Source organism: Anopheles arabiensis, chromosome 2 (assembly GCF_016920715.1).
Source record: "Anopheles arabiensis isolate DONGOLA chromosome 2, AaraD3, whole genome shotgun sequence".
NCBI classification, from domain to species: domain Eukaryota; kingdom Metazoa; phylum Arthropoda; class Insecta; order Diptera; family Culicidae; genus Anopheles; species Anopheles arabiensis.
Genome location: NC_053517.1, coordinates 45,801,699 through 45,822,052, shown reverse-complemented (window position 1 = coordinate 45,822,052; position 20,354 = coordinate 45,801,699). Strand labels below are relative to the sequence as shown.

Here is a 20,354-nt window from a genome sequence, read left to right as displayed (position 1 = left end):
CAGAAAATATAAAAAAGCATATGAATCATTGAACTACTCTTGGGAGTGTCTTCTAGTTATCATCCTCGTCAACAGTCTTACAAAATTTACTCATGTCACTCCATTTTTATGCTGCTGTCATAAGAACTGTTCGTGACTTTAACGAAGAATCCAATAAGCCTCTATAGAAAATGATTGCCTTAACCTCGCGTGTAAAAGACTTCGAGTGGAATGCTTATTTTGGAAAGAGGTCATTTATGGTCGTTTTGCTCTCACCCTAAGTAGAGCATGACTTATATTATGAATAATAATACCCTGTTAGCAACATGAGGAATGGCATCATTGCTCAGCAAAGCAAAATTCCTATTCGTGCTACGGTTTCATGGTGATCTTATCGTGAGAAATTCAGTCACTTTGGCTAAAAGTGTGTCTATGTATCTAACGCAAAAGAATCAAAAAGATTGACGACATTTGTATGACTTAACATGTCTATAGACAGGTATCTTAAACTATAAGTATTAACAGCTTTTGTTTTGTTCGCCAAAAACGAAATGGTAAATATTTAAATTGAACAATCTTTGGATTAAAAGAATCGAATATTTTTTCGGGAAACCAAAATGTGAAGTATTTGAAGAATAACTCAATCCAAAATTTTCACTTTTAGTTTGCCTCTTCACTTTCACTCGTTAAAATACATGCGTATACATGAGCGTCCAAGAGACAGTCCAATCGCATTGAAGTCTTGCGTTATGTTACCGGTTTGTTCTGCGTATGTGTTTTTTTCGCTTTCAACTTTATCATTTCCATGCACCCCGTGAGCACTTTCCATTGATGACCGCAGGGTCGATGTGCCGCTTCACCGGTTCGTTAAAACGTAAGATACTTATGAATTTAAAAAAAACACATCCACACACATTCATACGCACCGAAGTCTTCCTCTTACACCATACGCGATCGATCGGAAAGGTTCACTACAATTAGCCACAGTACCGAGACGTACACGACCGACCGCGATCAGTGTGAGGGTAATTCCACTGGCGCTTTAATTTCATATCCAATGACCAATGACGCAGGCAGGTCCACTCTTTAAAGTTTCTTTCGTACGAAAAAAAACTTACCTAAAAAGAGAAAGAAAAAGAGAAAGACACAAAGGCGCGAGTTAGTAATGGAGTTATCAATAATAAGGGGGAAAATTGCTTTAAAAGGTGTAGTCATTATGTAGCAGCGTCGTCCAGGTATCACCCAGCACCCGGTGGAGGAAAACACTACCGAGATCCATCAATACCTACGACAGCCCGTGCACATCAACGCGATAGACGGATCTTCAAAGTTCGTTGATTTTTATGTATATTCGGCATCACAGATCGAACGTTCGTTCGTTTGACTAATTAAGCTTCAAATCGGAAAGCTACCGAGCACCTGAAGACGCATACGAAAAGTTGCCTCTAAAGGCACTTTATCTTCAAGTCCAAATGATAACCCAAAAAGAAAAGTTTACATCATTTGTGAAACAATTATCCCTCGGAGCAGATAGCCCTGCACGAATACCATCAACTATCACCAACGGAAGCTGCTGTTGGGTATAAAAGCTTATCGTATAAAAAACGGAGAGAAAGCGGCATGCAAAACCAAATGCTGATATGAAGGTTGCAGCTTTCTGATAAAATGAAAGAAACATAACATTTTACACCAACATCACACGATTTTACTACAAATAAAAACCTGCATCACGTGGCACGGTGATATGAACCAAAAATTACTTAATTATTACGCTGTTTGAGCATGCCACTCCGGGTAAACATGACTAGCTCAGCAGGAGCCACGCACGTACGTATGATCATATGTATAAAGGACACTTAACAAAACCAGTTCTCCAAAAAAAATATAGCCCAACACATTCATGCCATGAGAGGAATGCATTAAAATAACTTACTTTTGGATGTTTTATGCCAACGAGAGAGGTAAGGGAGATCTCCCTTTCGACCATATTTAAGCGCACATTTTAGCATCATCCTTATCCTCTTTGGTGTGCAATAATTATAGCAGGGCAATTATTTTCATTAAATTTGCAGGTCGACATTTCTCTTTTTGTTCTGCGTCTTCGCTCCAGGGTCGAATAAAGTCGCGTTACGTAAAATCACTAGCTACCACCATTCGTGCCATTTGCAGTGTTATACCACGACGACAATGCCATGCGAACGTGAGCAGACAAAATGTCACTAGTCCGCAACAACCTCCTAAAGTAAAACAAAAAATGCGAAAATCGGCGGACAACGTTACGCACCAGTCGCAAAAAACATGTACCCTGATGTACAACAAGTTGAGACAGTTTTTAATTTACGATCCCGAAAACTGCTCAACCATTGCATGCAAACCCACCAAACGTAAGCTTTTGACAGGCTGTCATGGTGTTATGTTGCCTCTGCAAACCACTCGCAACTGATTTTACATAGTTGTTAACGGGTTAAGGGTTGAAATACGGATCACATCACCAGCAGCATCGTGATGCGGGGTTTGAAAAATGCGTCAGAGCGAGGAAAGGTATGGGCAGCTATTTACAAACACTGCGGAATATAAAACCGCCCGGTACGAAATGCGCCCCCGTACGCCAAACGGAAGTTTATTCCCTGTTGCACCATCGGCCCTGCATTAAGGATTCACCGGAGTAAAAACCAGGGTTGTCTTCGTTGTCCATCACCATCAATTAACGGTGGTGGCGGGCGTGGTATGTTACACTTGACATTCGGACGTATTGTTTTGCTTTCTGTCAGTCAGGCACTTTCCAAAACAACTCGGAATGCTCTCCGTTAGTGTAAAGGGAAAACCTTGTCTGAGATCATGCTCTGATTTGAAATTATTGCTGCGAGAAACTTGGTATGTTGATAGTTGAAGAAAGTGTTGCATTGGGAGACATATCTTGCTACTTTTTTTGCCCGCATCTCTTAGTATTATGAAAACGATGGCGGATTGAATAGTAATCGATTTAAAAGGCCTAGAAGCATGCATTTGCAGATGTAAAGACATTTTTTTATTATATTGATGTAACCTGTAATGTTTTAACGATAAGAGAACATTGTTGATTAAATCAATTCTTCTTCTTCTTTGGCTCAACAACCGTTGTCGGCCAAGGCCTGTCTGTACCCACTTGTGGGCTTGGATTTCAGTGACTAATTGATTTCCCCCCATAGCAGGATAGTCAGTCCTACGTATGGCGGCACGGTCCGGTCCGGTTTGGGGTTTGAACCCATGACGGGCATGTTGTTAAGTCGTACGAGTTGACGACTGTACTATGAGACCGGCTGATTAAATCAATATGACACTGAATAATATAAAATGGTAAAACAACATAAATCACATCTCTGACGGTCAAAAACACATCTCACCAGCTCCACCCAGCTAGTAAGAGATCGATTGAAAACCTAGTTCATGCTCCTATCGACCCAATTCGAACACACTCGGGTGTGTTGTCATTTCACCATGTTATTCCCTTCGAACTCTCGGAAACCACTAGAATTCTAAACATAGCATAGCAAACATCATCTACTCAACAACCTTGTTCTTAGCTGTCATTGCTAAGCATAAATAATGAACAAATCGTACGAAAAATCCAAACCCCATCATCATAAACTACCTATACTACCACACGGCCAGATGTTGTTCATCTCTACGGACAAGTAGACGCATCGTTGAGCGGCTGGAGTCGCAAAGAAGCGCGACGTCTGACCATGTGAATGTAAAATTTTTACTTCACTAAAAAGCGAATGTATTTCCTTCCGCCTTTTTTAAGCCAGCGTTGAAAAGATATGCTAGAGGCGAAACGATTAAACAGATCATCAGCTGCGATGATGCCCTCGGTTGCGCTGCTCTCTTGTTCCCGGGGGAAGTGAGAGTTACATTCCTTTAGCTTTATTTAATACAATCATGGTGAAGGCTTTATTTTCTTACGCGTCAAAAACAGATTAAACAGGCAGGGTAAGTGTTTCTATTTTTATGGATCTTTCACACATGGAATAACGTGTGAGAAAAGGAAAAATATTCTTGTTTTTGGATTGTTTTAAGCAATAGAATTAACTGTTATGTATTTTCTATCACTTATTAGTTTTGCATTATTTAACTGAATGAGACTGCTTTATTAGAACTCGTGTAAAAAAAATCCAAAAAATCTAATGACCAGCTAAAAATCTATAACATCTTAAATACCATAGTATTTAAAAAAAACGCCTGAACTAAACCAAACCACATACTCACATAAAACTATATCACATTCGTTTAAACCGGAACATGCTTCAAAATGGCACTAAACGAACTCACGGAAATACAGAACGGTATAGCGCGGGTGCTCGATCATGACGGTGTTGAGTTGAGTCGAACGGTATGCGTAAAATGCGCCAACATATTTCCGACAATCTAGCCCCCACATTTACAATCGGAGCGCCTCACAGTCAAGGAAGGAAAGACATCGCAACTCTGATACGTTGCTTGTATTTTACTAAATAAAAATTGTTCCCAAAAAAAGCATACAAACACAAGCTGTCAATCGGAAGGTCAAGCAGCTATCCGCAACCATAACGACCCTAGAGTAGTGATGGGTAACCGGAATCGCACCCACGGCTCGGAATCGCTTCCAAACATTGCTACTCCGGCTCCGATTCCGAAAAATTCAAATCGTCGATTCTGCCCGGAGCCGTCCGGAGCCGTCGGAGCCGTTGGAGCCGTCGGAACCGTCGGAGCCGTCCGGAGCCGTCCGGAGCCGTCGGAGCCGTCTGGAGCCGTCTGGAGCCGTCTGGAGCCGTCGGAGCCGTCGGAGCCGTCGGAGCCGTCCGGAGCCGTCGGAGCCGTTGGAGCCATCATGTTATTCGGTAAAAAGCAAGTGCGGCCTAAACCATACACGTTAGTCGATGTAAACAACCGATCAAAACTGCCATAATTACACTCGTCTGCCTCGTTGTTTCGTATTTTATCAAACTCACCTCCCGTCATAGTTCTATTGCTCCTTGACCTCCTAATTTGATTCATTTTTTTCCTATATATATACGGAGCAAACAATTATTTTTGGCTTTATTTTTGAAAAAAAAAAAATACACACAAAAAAGCTTCATACCAATAAATGAAGAAGACTCTTTTTTTACTCGTAAGCTGTTTTTTACAATAAAATTATCACTAATATCGGGAAATTAATGCGCTTCAGAATACTTCCGACTATTACAACTACTCCGACGGCTCCGACGGCTCCGGACGGCTCCAACGGCTCAAACGGCTCCAACGGCTCCGCCGGCTCCGCCGGCTACGGACGGCTCCGACGGCTCCGGACGGCTCCGGCTGTCGACTAGCGGCTCCGGCTGCCGACTAGCGGCTCCGGACGGCTCCGGACGGCTCCGACGGCTCCGGACGGCTCCGACGGCTCCGGACGGCTCCGACGGCTCCAACGGCTCCGGACGGCTCCGGACGGCTCCGACGGCTCCGGACGGCTCCGAACGGCTCCGAACGGCTCCAGACGGCTCCGAGGTCGGAGTTTTGCACCTACCTTCCGGAACCGCTTCCAATTTTGGCGGAGTCATTCGGAAGCGATTCCGGATTTTTGTTAAATTTACCCATCACTACCCTAGAGCGATCGACGAGGTTGGTAGCCACGTTGGGGGAAAAACACCTAAATCTGTAAAAAATAGGCCCCACCCAAATGGTTACCAATTTCTGCCTGAGCGAATGAATGGCAAATACGCTCTCGCTTCATTTGCTTGGAAGACAAGAAATACACGCACACAAAGCTTATAATAAATTTAAAATGCGTGCAAGAATTTCACATACATTTACACGTTTGTAAAAAGCTACCATGTAGCATTCCATTTAGATTTTTTTTCTACATTCCACCAACCGGAACATGGCTCATGAGAAAACGGCAATGAATTATGGTACAACGATCAAGGGAAATCAAGCGACCATACGAATGGAAGGAGCGAATAAATGACAACACAAATATCATGGAGGACTTTCACATCCTTTTCATATGTGAAGGAATTAAACTTAGGAAATTAATTTAAAATAATCTGTTCCAGGAATGTTATACTATAAAAGTTAGATAGTGACGAGAGTTCTCTTCTGAGGAATCCAAAAATTTCGTCATCGCTTCAACAATGTTACTTGGGATGAATCATCATTATTGATGAGGAAATACATTCTAAGCACAGGCAAAGCGCGAAGCAAAGCCTGTATGTGAGTCAAGTTGTAATTTATCCTCAGTTTTCTTGGGTGATAAATTAAAGTCGTTTCGAATCGTTTAAAAAATGAACATTTTCTTACTGCTCCGGTCCAAGCTGAGTCAAAACTGCTTCGAATCAAACATCCAAAACAGATTTTAACGGAAGCATTCTAAACTAATAGTGACATGAAACGTTCGGCGATGAAACTGAGAGCTCTAGCAGCATGAATGAATGAAATGTGAAGCAATCAAACAAAACAAACTATCCCATCACGAACAGCGACTGAGTGCTAAATGAAGCTAGAAACTCTTTCCTGCCTTGAACCGACCGATTTATTCAAATCCGTGCACGACCGGAACGATCTGTGCCGAAGCTGCTACTGTCGGTGTACGTTTGCCCTGTTCGCCCTCCTTCTCGATTCGTCTTATTAAATCTCAGCATGTCAACTATTATCTGTCGACCGTGTCCACTAAGCGATCGTCTTCGAGACGGACGGCTTCAGTGATTGTGAAAACACACGCTGCTACCGAATGAGTTACAAGCGACGAGAGATTCGGTAAAAATAACCATAAATCAGCGGCAACAAAACGAAATGCAACCAACCGGTACCAAACCCCAAGCAGCGGAGGTACTGCCCTTTTTTCCTCTGGAGCCTTACCAACCAGGGAGTGAAACTATACAATCCCATCCGGATGGCGTCACCATAAAGCATCTGCCGGTCTGTGCAGCATGAGAAGGAAACACACTACGCATCATGCTAACCGGTGTAGCTGTGGGTTCTCGCAGATGTGGAGGCCAAGCTTGTTGCCAAGATGGTTGTCGGGTCAAAGCAAGTTGCTCAAGCCGTTGGACCTCTTGCGGATGAGTGAACTGCTAGCGCTGCCGGGCCTTTACGAATGATGTTCAGGTAATATAGTGAGATGAACAAACCACACGAAAAAAAAATACACGCATACAAAACAACTTCATCCGCTCTCTGCTAGTCGGGGGATTGGAAGCTAGCGTACTACAACTGGCGTCCATAAGTGGGAAACGTAAAAAAGCGCATTCAAAACATCATCCACCAAATTATGCACGACCGGTGAACGCTGTGTCTCATCCACATCGTGGAACTGATCTCCCGCAACACCACCCAACTAAAGCCCAGATCAAAGTCCGCACACGTTTTGCATTGCAAATCATCACTCCCAACAAACAGCATAAAAAATACTAACATTTAAATACATAGCTAGACGCGAGAAGAGTAATCGTGCCTGTATCAAGTCTGACACATACACGATTCCAAGCTACACCAATGTCCGATGGTTTTTAATCTCATCAAGAACAGATACCGATAGTGGATGAGAAGTTTCCCATTGTGGATGAGAAGCCTGAAAATTGAACAGAGGTAACATTAACAGCGTAACAATCAACACAAATAATTGATATGCTGCTGAGCTCTCAAGAATTTAGCTGCCAAAAGACCTTTTCAAGATGGTGCTGCAATCAATGCCGTAAGACCCTGAATGGGCAACTTTTAAAAAGGGATAGGCTGGTAAGTGCCAATACATGCGAAGTGTCGTTTGTAATTTCTCTATTGCTATTGGATCGGAGTACAGATCCAAAACAATACTATACTGGCAGTAATTCTGATATGAAAGGAGATTTCATGAGTGAAAGTAGTAATTTCGATCGGAATATGTTTTAAGTGTAATTTTAGGTCCATCGCATCGCAATTACAATTTCTAAAAACAAATTAACCAAATAGTCTTCAGACGCGCTTCCAGAAAAGGTAAAGGCTATATCCGTTTTGGCTAATGCGTCATATAAAATTATTCAATAATTAGTTTACAGCAAGCAATATCGACGAGAGCATCGTGCATTATCACAACTGATGGTGGATAGCTCAAAGAAGAAGAAAAACTCTCAAGCAAGAAAAAAAACTATTAAAAAACATAAAAAATTACTATAAAAAATAATAAAACAAACCCTTCCCAGATGTTACTGAAGAAAAAAAAGTTGTTTGATTTCATCCAAACGAGCAACGCAAAAGTCAATACATCATGTGAACCACACCAAGGTTGCGTTGTATTTAGATTCCGTCTTAATTTCTCCCAATTGTCGTGAGCTCAATTCCATCTTACAGTCAGTTTTATAGGCTGCTTTTGCTTCAAATTGCTTGGGAGCGGCAAGAGGGGCGAGATTTTTTCAACCGCACCTCTGACTCACGACTGTAGCGTAAATTAAGAACGCGTGCCGTTTCGTTACCCCCAGCAATCGCTCTAATTTTTGTAGGTTAACCGTGAACGCGCAGAAGAAATGGTCCCGTGCGGCCCCCGTCAATTGGACCGGAGAGCAATTCCGGTAATTTACCAATTGACGTCACGTGAAAACAGGTGGTAATGAAACTGTAACGCCAGGAGATCGGGTAGATTGACACGATTTGACGTTCGCTTTTCACTCTCGTCGGTTTAAACCAAGTCGTGCTTTGATTTTTTTTTCCTAGTGACATTTTGATGTGGAGACCCTTGAAGGGGAGAGGGTTGAAAATATCAACAAAGTATTGTAACGATTTGAATTGAATGACTGTGCACCAGACACCCAACGAAAAGTCGAAAGCCTTTCATTTCTCGCTGTATAGCATTTCAAGATGTTTAGGTTCATTGAAATTCTATTATAAAGTGATTTGCTAGGCGTGTACTGGGCTGCGAAGGGAACGAGTTAAGATTGGGCATTTAACGACCCAAAATGGTCATCTATCCCTTGGTAGTTAATTTTCACCTTTGTAGCCCCAACATGCTTGATTTATTCCAACCCCAAGCTGGTATCGTTGTTATCCTGCCAGAGGCAATATATTTCATATTGTGGTTTTTGGGTTAGGTTCACATTCAAAAGCGATCATTAAAGGCTGTAAACCACACGACCGACAACGAATGAATGAGCCAATAAGTTAAAGTTTGTAACAGAACCGACCGAACGCGATGAAGATACAAACGTCCAGAAAACCCACAAAAAAGCTCACAGTCACCTCTGCCAGCCTGATAGCGATGGTTTTCCATCTCATGCACATCCAGTACATGGTGTCAGTGAGCTGCCAACGTATACACGAAACCAAGCGTACCAATAAAACCCGAAGACCGCATACTCCGACAAGTGTTGGCCACCGACAAACGTCGCTTTCCCACCACGAGCGAAGAATAATGGTCGCAATAAATTATGCACATAAAAGCGACATTTTCTGAGCGCTGAGACTTCTGGACTGGAGCAGTATTTTTGGAATGCTTTGGAGGCACAGAACACGCAGCAGCCTGTGGAAACCCTGGGCTAAGAAACAAAACCACTAACAATAACAGAACGAAAGTGGAAAGCTCCCAACGAGGCCAAGCAACTAAGGAGTCCCTGTGGCGATGTGACACCATATTAAAACACACTCGTACACACACACACAGGCAGCTGCCAACAACCCTGTGCAGAGCGCCCCGGGTACGCTCCAACCAAAAGCCCTCTGACCCACTGGCTGGCGCTCGTGGAAAACTCAATGAAAAGGTCACCAAGTTAGGCCGAGCGGTGCACGAGTCGGGAGCAAAAACGATGGCAGGGAAAAAGTATTGTGTGAAATTTCCGGCAGATGGCGTGGCAACCACCTATTGTTTTAGTGTCATTTGCTGCCTTATGATGCTTCCGCTGGGAATAGGAACGCGTGAGCAGCAGCCAGCAACACACGCGAAAACCTACAACCAACACGCCACACAACTGTTGACGAATGAGCACGGGAAAAACCAGGTCGAGAGTTGCCGGTCGACCCATTCACAAAGCAGTTGTTTTACCTCGTACTATGATGGGCTCGTGTGCATCATCATGTGCTTACGGAATTCCTGTGCGGCGTGAATTAAAGTGCTGCCCATGGTAGTAAAAAAAAGCGAATGTAGAAAAGGCCGAGTGCAGTGTTTCGACGTGAAGGGATCATGAAACCCGAAAGTGAGTGTCATGCAAAACAATAGTTAGGGGGAAAAAGCAATGGAACATTGCTAAAGCGACTCAAAAAGGTACAAATCAGACACAAAAAAACAATCAACAACGAGCAAGAACAACAGAAAGCAATACATCGAAATATTAGATCTGCAAGCAATTCAAACATATTCCTTACCATCACACCTTGAAAGTGAAATCAACATTCGAATAATAAGAGCTAATGGTCTCGATATAAGCTAACCACCAATCACACCACTTCCCAAAAGACGTACTAACCAAGATTTGATGTCGAAGAAGAAGGCGACGATGGGTGCGTTGGTGTAGATGGCGCTACCGTACCCGGCGGTGGTACCGGTGTTGGTGAGTTCGACGCGTCGGGTGACGTTGTCGTTGGCGTCGTTGGGGAACTGCAGGTCGTTGTCGAGGACGCCGTGACTGCATTAGCAGATGTCGCGGTCACCTCACTCGGCACCACGGGCGGCGGAGGAGTGTTTGACGATGAATTAGCACCGGACGATGGCGGCGAACCAGCTGAGAAAGATGACGGCGAGGAGGACAGTGACGAGTTGGAGGAAGAGGCCGGTACAGGGCGTGGCGCGGTACCACCAGCGGACGGGTACGGCTGCGGTGCACTTCGGGCTGGTTGCGCGGGAAGTAATAGTAGCGGCGATGCGGTGACGGTTCTGTAGGAGGAAGCAGCGGCCGCACTGCTCGAGACCAGACAGGAAGTGGACTTGGCCCAACCAGGTACGGCAGCCGGTGGCGTACCCAGCAGCGAACGGTGTTGCTGATGGAAGAGACTGTTCTGATAGAGCTGATGCTGCTGCTGCTGCTGCTGCTCCAAGCGATCTCGATCCGGAGGCGAACAACTCGGGATCGCAGCAGCCGTGATCAGTGACGGTGAGCTTAGCACCGAGGTCGACAAGGACGGACGCAGCCGATTGTACAGGTACTGCTGGTAGTGGCTCGGGTAGGGCAGGGGCGGTGAACCGCTCCCACTGCTGCCAAGTTCCCCATTGGCAGCGGCGGCGGCAATGCTCTGCTGGTAGTACTGCTGGTGCAGCACCGACGATGTCTTTGGCTTCTTGCTGTTGTACACGATGAACTTGTGGTTGAGCATGCTCTTGCCACCGCCGTTCGGCAGCAGCCCACCGCCGCTCGAGCGGTGCGTGTTTAGGAATGAAATCGTAAACTTGTCCCGCTTACGACTCGGATCAGGCTCGCCGAGCGTGTCATCACTTTCGCCCGATACCACCTCGGACGACCCTGGGGACGCGCCGTCGGCCCGCTCCGGCGGCTTGCCATTGCGCATCCCGATGAAACCGGGTCCCTCGTCCGACTGGTACCGGCGGTGGTTGAAGTTACGATAGCCCTTGTGATTGTTGTTTGTATCATTGCCACCGGCACCACTGTCCACCAGGTCCAGCGATCCGTTGCGCACCGTACCCTCGGCAGATGGCAAATTGGCCTCTCCGAGCGCGGTGCTTCCAAGGGTGTTCTCACCCGTCAGCAGCTCTTGCCGTTCCTGTTGCTGCAGTCTCGCACTGCCTCCTGCACCGCCAGCCCCAACGCCACCGTTCGACTGGATGAACACACCGTCGCCGGTAATTTTAATCGTCGTCACCATGTTGTTCTGCTTGTTTCCTCTCTTTTTGTGAGCGGGGATTAGTAGCAACCTTCGTTATCACCTTAAAACGCCATCGCTCAGCACTGGTGCATCGTACACAGTATAACCACACTTCGCATGATTCAATATACAGCGCAAGGCCAGAATTAACAACACAACACGTGCCTTACCACTTGCATCTCGTTAAACACGACTTCCCTTTACAGCCCTCGGATGGGGTGGCTAATGAGCAATTTAGGTGAAATTGTGCACTACACAACGCTCCACGCTCTGCTGTTTAGTCGAGCAAATGCAACACACACTCTGCTGGTGCACCAGATTTCCCGACTAGTACACGTGTTTGTTTCTTTGGGTATATTACGATTTGCATGCCCTAACAGCAGCTTCTCACCTTAGCGCTCCAACACTATCCCGGACTTGCACTATATACTGCCTTTGCACTACACGATGAACTTGACGCTTTGCCTTGCCTTCACCCTCCGAGACCAAAGTGTTGGGGCATGGCCGGACACTAAACACTCCCGTCCGATGTGGCCTAAGATACCGCGCGCATCAGACCTACTACTTGGCGAATGACTCTATTACTCGCTATTTTTTTTCGTTTGTTTCGTTTCTTCCCCAGCGGGCATCATCGAAGGCACACCGTCCCACTAGCAGCCTGCCTCCTCTTCCCTCTTTCGAATGGAACGGGAGGAAAGGCACACCAGGCAAACGCGCGCGCACATACACTAAGCAGATGAATCAAACCAAAAGCACAAAAACACTAGTGATCGAGAGCCACGCGGGATTGAGGAGAGGAGTTTGGGCAGGCAGGGCCCGTTGTCGATTTTTTTTTCCTGTACTCCTTTCCTAGCCTGGTCGCTGTTAATTGCACTTTTACACACGGATGTTTTTAACTGCCGTTGCAACACTGCTGCACTCGCACGTCCGCTGCTTCCTACTACAGACCAGACATGTTTAACACATAGGCACACACACACATCAATCGGATGCACTACTGCACTGCCCCAAGCCCCGCGCAAACAGGGCACGTTTACTGAGGCTGAAAGATGTAGCATCAATGTCATGCACTTGAAGGAGCTGGCGGCAATAATAATAACATTATTAGTCGTAATTGTTAACACACACGAGATACAACTGGGAGCACACACACGTGTGTTTGTAGCCTGTTGTGGTAATTATGTGTTTAAGAGAGGAGGCACGTACTTTCTATCACGTGGGAATACACACAGCACCTCATACTGAACTAATCTGCACTAATTACCTTTTTTGTGGGTTTTTACTCTTGAACGAAAATATTTAAAATTGGTTGAATAAATATAAAGCGTTAACACTTTCCTGATAAAGTTCAAAATTCTTCAAAGTTAAAAAAACAAGCTGAAATACATATATTGGAACCTCTAGTCGTTCCCTTTGCAATTCCACACACTTCCTGTGGTTTACCATACACATCCTGACGAACACTTGGAAGTCATCACAAGTTTCACAAACGTATCGGTAACCCGACAATCATACACTCTCGAGCTTTAACAAACTAAAGCTAAGTTCCCCAAAGGCTCAATCTACATCTAATCAGCATGGGAAATCTTATGTCGGCACACAACACCAACCCTCCAAACAGCAACATGGCATGGAAAATATGTTTTTTTTTTTTCTCAAAGTGAGAAGCCTCAAAGGGGCCAAATTGCGAGTAATAATACGGCAGTGGGACAATGTCATCACTCAGCCGGCGCCATGGAGCCACTTCGGTTCTCTATTTTTTTTTGTTTTTTCGTTCGTAGTATGACTCATCATCCTCCTCGTAAAGATCGCTTATAGTAAAGAAGGTGTGTTTGTTTTTGTGTCATGTGGGAACTGTCCATTTGAATGTAGTTGCTTCTCCGTTTTTCAGCTATCATACAAAGTGTTCGACTGTATCTCATGGCATGTGTACAGCATGTTTAGTAGAACAGAAGCAGGGTAACATTGATTTAAGTTTAAAAATAGAATATCGATAAAGATATAATAGAATAATCTCTATTTGTACCTTAGATATCAATTAAATGACTAACACTTCCCAAAAACCGACCCATCATCGACCGCTTTGAAGATGAACAGACAAACTGTGAGACGCCGTGCAGCTGTGTTCTTATTCATCGAGCTAAAACCTTAACCTCGCATCGCTTCTCAAGAGCTATTTATGTACAATTTTTTTTTGAAACTCTCGTCTTATTCCATCTAAAATCGATTCGCGAACGTTATGGTTCCCCACTTGACGTTAGCTGTTTCTGTGATGAAATTGAAACGTTGAGACGGAGTCGAACGAAAACATCGACTACGAAGAAGGGGATACCCTTCCAACCCTAGCCCATGAACAAGGCCAGCGCGGGATGTTGGGTTGTCTTTCTGCAGTGGCGTGCAAGGAAAACGGTTTTGCCGAATGGTCTCATCTCTCGCCGGGTGGAGAAGTTCGCTCGAGCGGAAAATTAATGACGCGACGATATATCGCCACACGCGCCGCCAAATCCCCGCCAGCCAGAGACGCAATTTGATGGACTGTGCTCCAAAATCAACTAATCATCATTCGTTTGCTCGCTAGGCGAGATTTGTCACGAAACAATAATACACAGATCAATGCAACCCATACGCGCTTATGCCCGGCCCGACACGTGCGCGGATAAAGGTTAAGTTGTGGTTGGAATCGGCGTAAACCAAGCGTACCGTCGTTTTCTCTTAAATACACGCACGATGAGCTAATCCTTCCTCTCTCGCTTTCAGTGATGCGAGGGAGTGATCTTTTGCGCATCACTTAAATCGTTGCCAAGCACTAACTTACAATTCAACCCCTGCAGCAGCAGCAGTATAGCCAGAGGCGGCAAGTACATCCACAGCTTCGCAACTGCTTAAATTGGCTTCGAAGCAGGGTGGCTTGCGTCACCGCGACAGTAGCATCGCAATGAGAAGACACTGGTATTGGTGCTACGCTGGTGTGTGGTTGTGAGTTCGCTCGTCCGTGACGCATCGTCTTGCGCAGTTCGACGCGAAATTAAACACAGTCAAGAAAACAAAAACATAGAGCAGCTGGAAATGATCGCATTGTTAGCGCTTAAAATCTTGGGTAGTCGGTCACACAACCGTATGTTTAAAATATTGTTTGGGTGTATCTATAAACTATAGAAAGAGTCAAATTGTTGCAGGCTTTTTTACACACACTGTAAGAAGATATAAACCAATTAGCATGTTATAGACATTAGTTCTTGATCAAAATCACAGATACTGTTTGAATGCGTGGTAAGAGTTTTATGTTCGAGATGATATAAATTCAAACTATTTTGCTAATATTTGCTGCGTTTAAAGCAAGCTAAAAACATTGACAACAAAAAGCATATAATTCCCGATCAATAGTGGTTTTATGGTGGTACCGAAAATCAACCAACTTGTTCTGCCCTATTTGGGCGATCATTGCTTCACTTGGGTTGAAAGTTGGCAGTGGCCAAAAGTTGTTGTTTGGAAAAGTAGCTTTCGGGAGGTCTTAAATGAGAACAATCTGCGACCTACACAAACAAGGCAAGGAACACACCTCCCAATACCAGATGACATGCTGTAAGTCGGTAAAGGTCATCTAATGTGTTGCGGGTTTTGGTTCATTTAAAAAGGAAAGCGATCGATAAACATAACATATAGAATTCTTAAATTAAAAAGAATCGTAACATCAAAGCATGTATAGTTCAAAACGTAGCGATAGAACACTACTTTGCACTGCAACACGAGTACATTAATTTTCGATGCGCAAAGTACACATTTTCGGGGCCAAAAACTCCAATCATTATCTCAATCCAGCAATTGCGCGCTCCAACTGTTAGACGTGTCCGTGTGACGAGCGTCGTGTAGTAAACACGAGAAAAACATCCAATTGTTGGAGGACATTGGTTCTGAAACGCGATGTCAGCAGAAAATTAAGCACTTCAGCGAAGGGTACAAAGCGAAACCGTACCCAAAAGGTTAATTAGTTTCGCACCGGTTATCGATTGTCGATGCACCGGCCCTAACCTCATTATTTTGCCTTCTTTATTGTTATTGGTTGGAATTCTTGCAGTGCGATTACATCTGCCACGCCGTTGGAGATACTACCTATGGTAGGAGCGGAGATATCTATGGTAGGCACGACATGGAAGCACTTATTTATAGCTACGGATAGCAAAGAACAGATCCAATTTTGGTAAATTGCACGTCTTATTTACCGTAGCAATACGTACAGCAAACCCTGCTTTCCGATGCAGGTGTTTCCAAAGGTTCTGTCACCAACGTCGTACCACCCTTTGCGCCGTAAGATGCCATGCAGCTGTGCCTGCACGATTTGTTTCGCTTGTGACACACTGGCAACCAGCAGCTGCATCGGTGACAATAATAGAAGGAAGGGAAGTACAAAAATGTGGATGCACTTTTCCACGCCGATGGTCGATTTTATGCTACCGTTCCGTGCGGTGTTGCGATATGTGTGGTACGCGAAGAAGGAAGGAACAAAACATGCCGCCGCTACGCTCCAGTGAGCGAACCGGGCGCAACGACACACCCAGCAATGCCAGTGCTCTAGTGGCCATGGCGCAAGTGTTGACTGGCCTTCTCATCTCCACCCCACTCGTTGCAGGAGATGGATGGTGTGCGAGAAAAAATGGAGCGAAAATAGGAAGCTATGGCTAAGGTTCGAAGGTTTTCGCCCGAATGACCCAATTTCATCAATGGGTGGAAACAGATGCTAGCGAGGTAAGGCAGGGCAATGGATGATGGTGTGCAAAAAAAAACCTCTGCACCCGTACATTTGCAGAATTAAATCTCATTAAACGCTAAAATGATAGTGATCTAGGTTAGATGATGGGTGGTTACAAAGCACTAGGAAAGGTACAACAATAACACTCCGTAGGCAGCATCTAGGTTGGCAGCGAGAGTACCTTTGTCACTAGTCGTAATGTCATCTACCATCAATTTAAAGTTTAAATAGAACTGCAACTGCTTCCTTATTAAAGCGTACAACTTGTCGAATATCTATTGATTGACCTAAATAAACGATCTAGCCGCCCGCTTGACTCTACATCTCCACTTATTTTTGCCTGAATGTACCTCGCATTGTTTGGGTTAGTGCGGTGGAACAAAGAACGTATTGACTATAAAATGTTCATCGCCATAAACCGTTGTTTACTTGGCTACCGTTGATATATACACAATGTGTAGAAGTTTAAATATAAACTGCAAACCACATTCACCCAACTGGAAGGCGTGCGTAATGAGGATCTTCAAGACAAAAAAAACTTCTACCACAATACCAACAACAAAATACCAAGAGATCACTGAGGCCACGGTCATAACAACACCGCAAGTTCTTGAGGTCTCACAATTCAGTGCCATGGTGGTTTGTGATTTTTTCGTACCAGAGTAGAGACCCAGCCAGTTAACGAGCTAATTAATCTCACCCTAATCTAGTCGAGGGTAACCTTCTGCTGATGAAACTGGAGCATACCTTATGTCCGCAGCACGCTTCCGCAAAGGAAGGCCAAAAGGTTAAAGGTGTAATACTCTACGAAGAGGTACCACAGCAAGCGCAAGTCAAACAAAAACCATCTACAAACCTAATATAGGGTCTAAGATTCATAATTCAGTTGATAGGCATAGGGATCCTTTGGCATGTCAATACCGTACCACAAAATTTAAACGCCAAGGTACATAGGAGGTTTTTTCCACATCGTACTGAATTTTTGCCTTTTTCCATTCAAAAAATCATACCTATGTGCTTTAAAACAAGCGCAACAATGCTGAATTCGTACAAAAATCGTGCAGCTACAATGAACAGATCACGACCAAATGTTTCTTGTATTTGTTCTCTTATCCGTTCTTTTCGCTTCCGTCGACCTTTCGCGATTTTCGCGGTTTCCGGATGTGCAAAAGCGACCATATCCTCAACCGGAGGATATAACCGGGCTGGAGGATGTAGTATATGTATTACAGACTGAAGGACGTCCAGTAATTGGTGGTAATTTACTAATTACCAGAGCAATCGAGAAGCGATCCGCGCACAAATGCATCTTACGGTGCGCGGCCTACCGCGGTATGTGGGAAGGAAGATGTCAGGTCTCGTAGCTGGGAGATGATCACAACACGGTGAGATGATTCACACCAAAAAAAATCTTCCCCGTGCAGCCTGTTTACAGCCTGAAGATTGAATGATTTTTAGAGGTCAATACGACGAATCTTCTCACCAACATGCGCTCAGTGAGTAGCTGCGTTGGAGTTGCTTTTGCGCTTGTTTGTGAGGCATCTGTTTGCGTTGTTCTGACACACGTTGAGTAAACAGTCGTGCATGGTACGGTAATGGAAAGAAACCAATGAGAATCGGTATATATTTATCCATTACCGATGCATTTAAGTTGTACGATCATCTCGATGCCTTGCGTCTGCCTCTGATCGGTGGAGTCGTAAAATTTTATTTCCATGGTTAATTTTGCCTCAACAAAGAAGCGGCTAATAGTAGTAAATATTGTATTTTGTACGCAAATGAATCTTAGCTACAAAGAAAAAAGACCAGATGTCAGATATCACATTAGCCTTCGAACTTCACGTGCAATCCAAATGGTACGAATTTATTACCTCCCAAAGATATTTGTTCACAAAATACGCATAATTTTGTATTTATTCAAGAAAAACGTATTAACAAACCGGTTGATACGAATGAATGTATAACCAAAGACACATCGCGAATATCACAAATGACAAACTGTTTGCACATTAATCCTTGCTTCCATCGGAACAAATGACCTTCACGTTTATACTTTATTTGTTAAATGATTTCGTTAACTGGCCGTCCGCAGACATTACGGCCACGAAAAAATGTTACCACTACGGAAAAGATCAAGCACGGGATGGATGAGTTAAAAACAAAGCTGTCAACTAGCTAGCAACACGCGCATGCAAACCGTGCTTCAAATGGTTCGCGCTCGATGAATCTGAATCATTTTGGTGCGGCATTCGATGGCGTATTAGTGTTGTGCTTGGCGCGGACTAATCAAGCAGGCAATGAAGCGATGTGAGAGCACACACAACAGCAGCGCCACTGGCGATTTCGCCCACTAACCTTCGTAAAACTTTGCGTAGGCCGGAGGCTGCCCCTGGCAGAAGCGCAAAAAATACATTCTGCTCCGTTTGAGGAAGAAGTAGGAACAAGTGCGCCTAACACTGTAGCGCTGAATGAGGCCGGTTTCGATTGAAAATACTCGAAAAATGCTTCACAGACGTTCGCTTTGGTATGACGAGAAGTAAGAACTCCTCGATGTTTTCTTTTTTTTTGTCAAGAGGTCTACAGATTCATTCGAGTTTGAAGACGGAGGTTTGATGTAGCTCGAGATTTATTTCACACGCCGTACTATAAACACATTTCCGAAATGATAGAAACAAGAGCGGGTGCCCACAGACTTGAACTCATGACGTAGTCTAGATCTAAACAGCTTCCCATCTGTAACACAGCCCCGGATATAGTGTAGATTTTTAGACACCGGTTTACTTTACTTTTAATCCAATGTCATCTCGTTTAGCATTCGTATCAAGGTAAATCCGGTTCGTATCGACTTTGATACATCAGTTGAAGGTATCACAGTGGCAAAGGGTGCCTAAACACTGGCAACAACACACCCAATCTAAATATAATTCATCCTTCTTTGAATCTGCTCTGTTTCGCTCGACAATACCCTATGTCATGATCCGAGCTACACTTTTCACTTTCGATCAGAAGTACGAGGAGGTCATTCTTTGTTAAAATCACTATATATTGAGTTAAATATTATCTGTATCATTAGTAGAGGATCCAAATACGACAAACGTGTGTGCACGTTAACTAAATTATTTTGTTATTTCATTTGAATGACACGATTTTTCAAACTTGGGACTCCTGTTGTTCTACAAAGAGCTAACACAAGAAGACACAGCTATACGAAAAGTATAACATTAACGACGATCGCACGGGTACATTCGAAGAATATTTAATTTTAACGGTTCCATCACACTGACTAGTTTTGTTACACTTTCGAGTGATTATTCTCACAGGCATTAATTACGAATGCTTTCATAATCTTGAGCATCAAGTGTATTGACTAAAATTATTTTGAACTCATTTTAGCCTTTGCTGGACCACAAACACGCTTATATTATATCACTTTCACGACAGGCCATCACGTTCAACTAGAAAATACACCAACCAGACTGTAGCATTCCGTGTTTACGCACCGAAATGAAGCAAACGCGCGGCAGTTACACTCACGAACAAACGGGCACAACCAACCAGTGTCCAACGACGATCGGAATCTTTCTGAAAGCTGGTCGGATACCGAGGTAATTCAACACAACCGAAACCCGTTTGACACTCCTGCCCAAACACGGTCGCTCTTTTTACGCGCTTTTTCTCAAACTCTCAGAGCAAGAGTTGAGAGCAAACCAAAACTTAGCCTGTGGAGAGGGCGCATTCGAATCGAGCGTGCGTGAGTTAGATGCGCAAGAGCTTTCTGCCCTGAGCTTTACGTTCAACAATGAAGGGTCGAATAACATACAAAGAGAGGGAATAGCATGATGGAGAGAATAGA

The 20,354-nt window shown here is 44.3% G+C and overlaps 1 protein-coding gene across 2 annotated transcripts in view; it reads right to left on the bottom strand.

Moving 5' to 3' along the window:
• Nucleotides 1-20,085, bottom strand: part of LOC120895170 (mucin-5AC) — a 48,183-nt gene extending 28,098 nt beyond the window's left edge. The window contains exons 1-2 of one of the 2 annotated variants that reach the window (XM_040298275.1): nucleotides 19,974-20,085; nucleotides 10,404-12,834 (exon numbers count right to left, since the gene is read on the bottom strand). In XM_040298275.1, the coding sequence (XP_040154209.1) occupies nucleotides 10,404-11,754 (1,351 nt within the window). In that variant the 5' untranslated portion in view covers nucleotides 11,755-12,834; nucleotides 19,974-20,085. The remainder of the gene's footprint in view (nucleotides 1-10,403; nucleotides 12,835-19,973) is intronic. The other variant, XM_040298276.1, reaches the window with a different exon arrangement.
• Nucleotides 20,086-20,354: the final 269 nt, after the last annotated feature.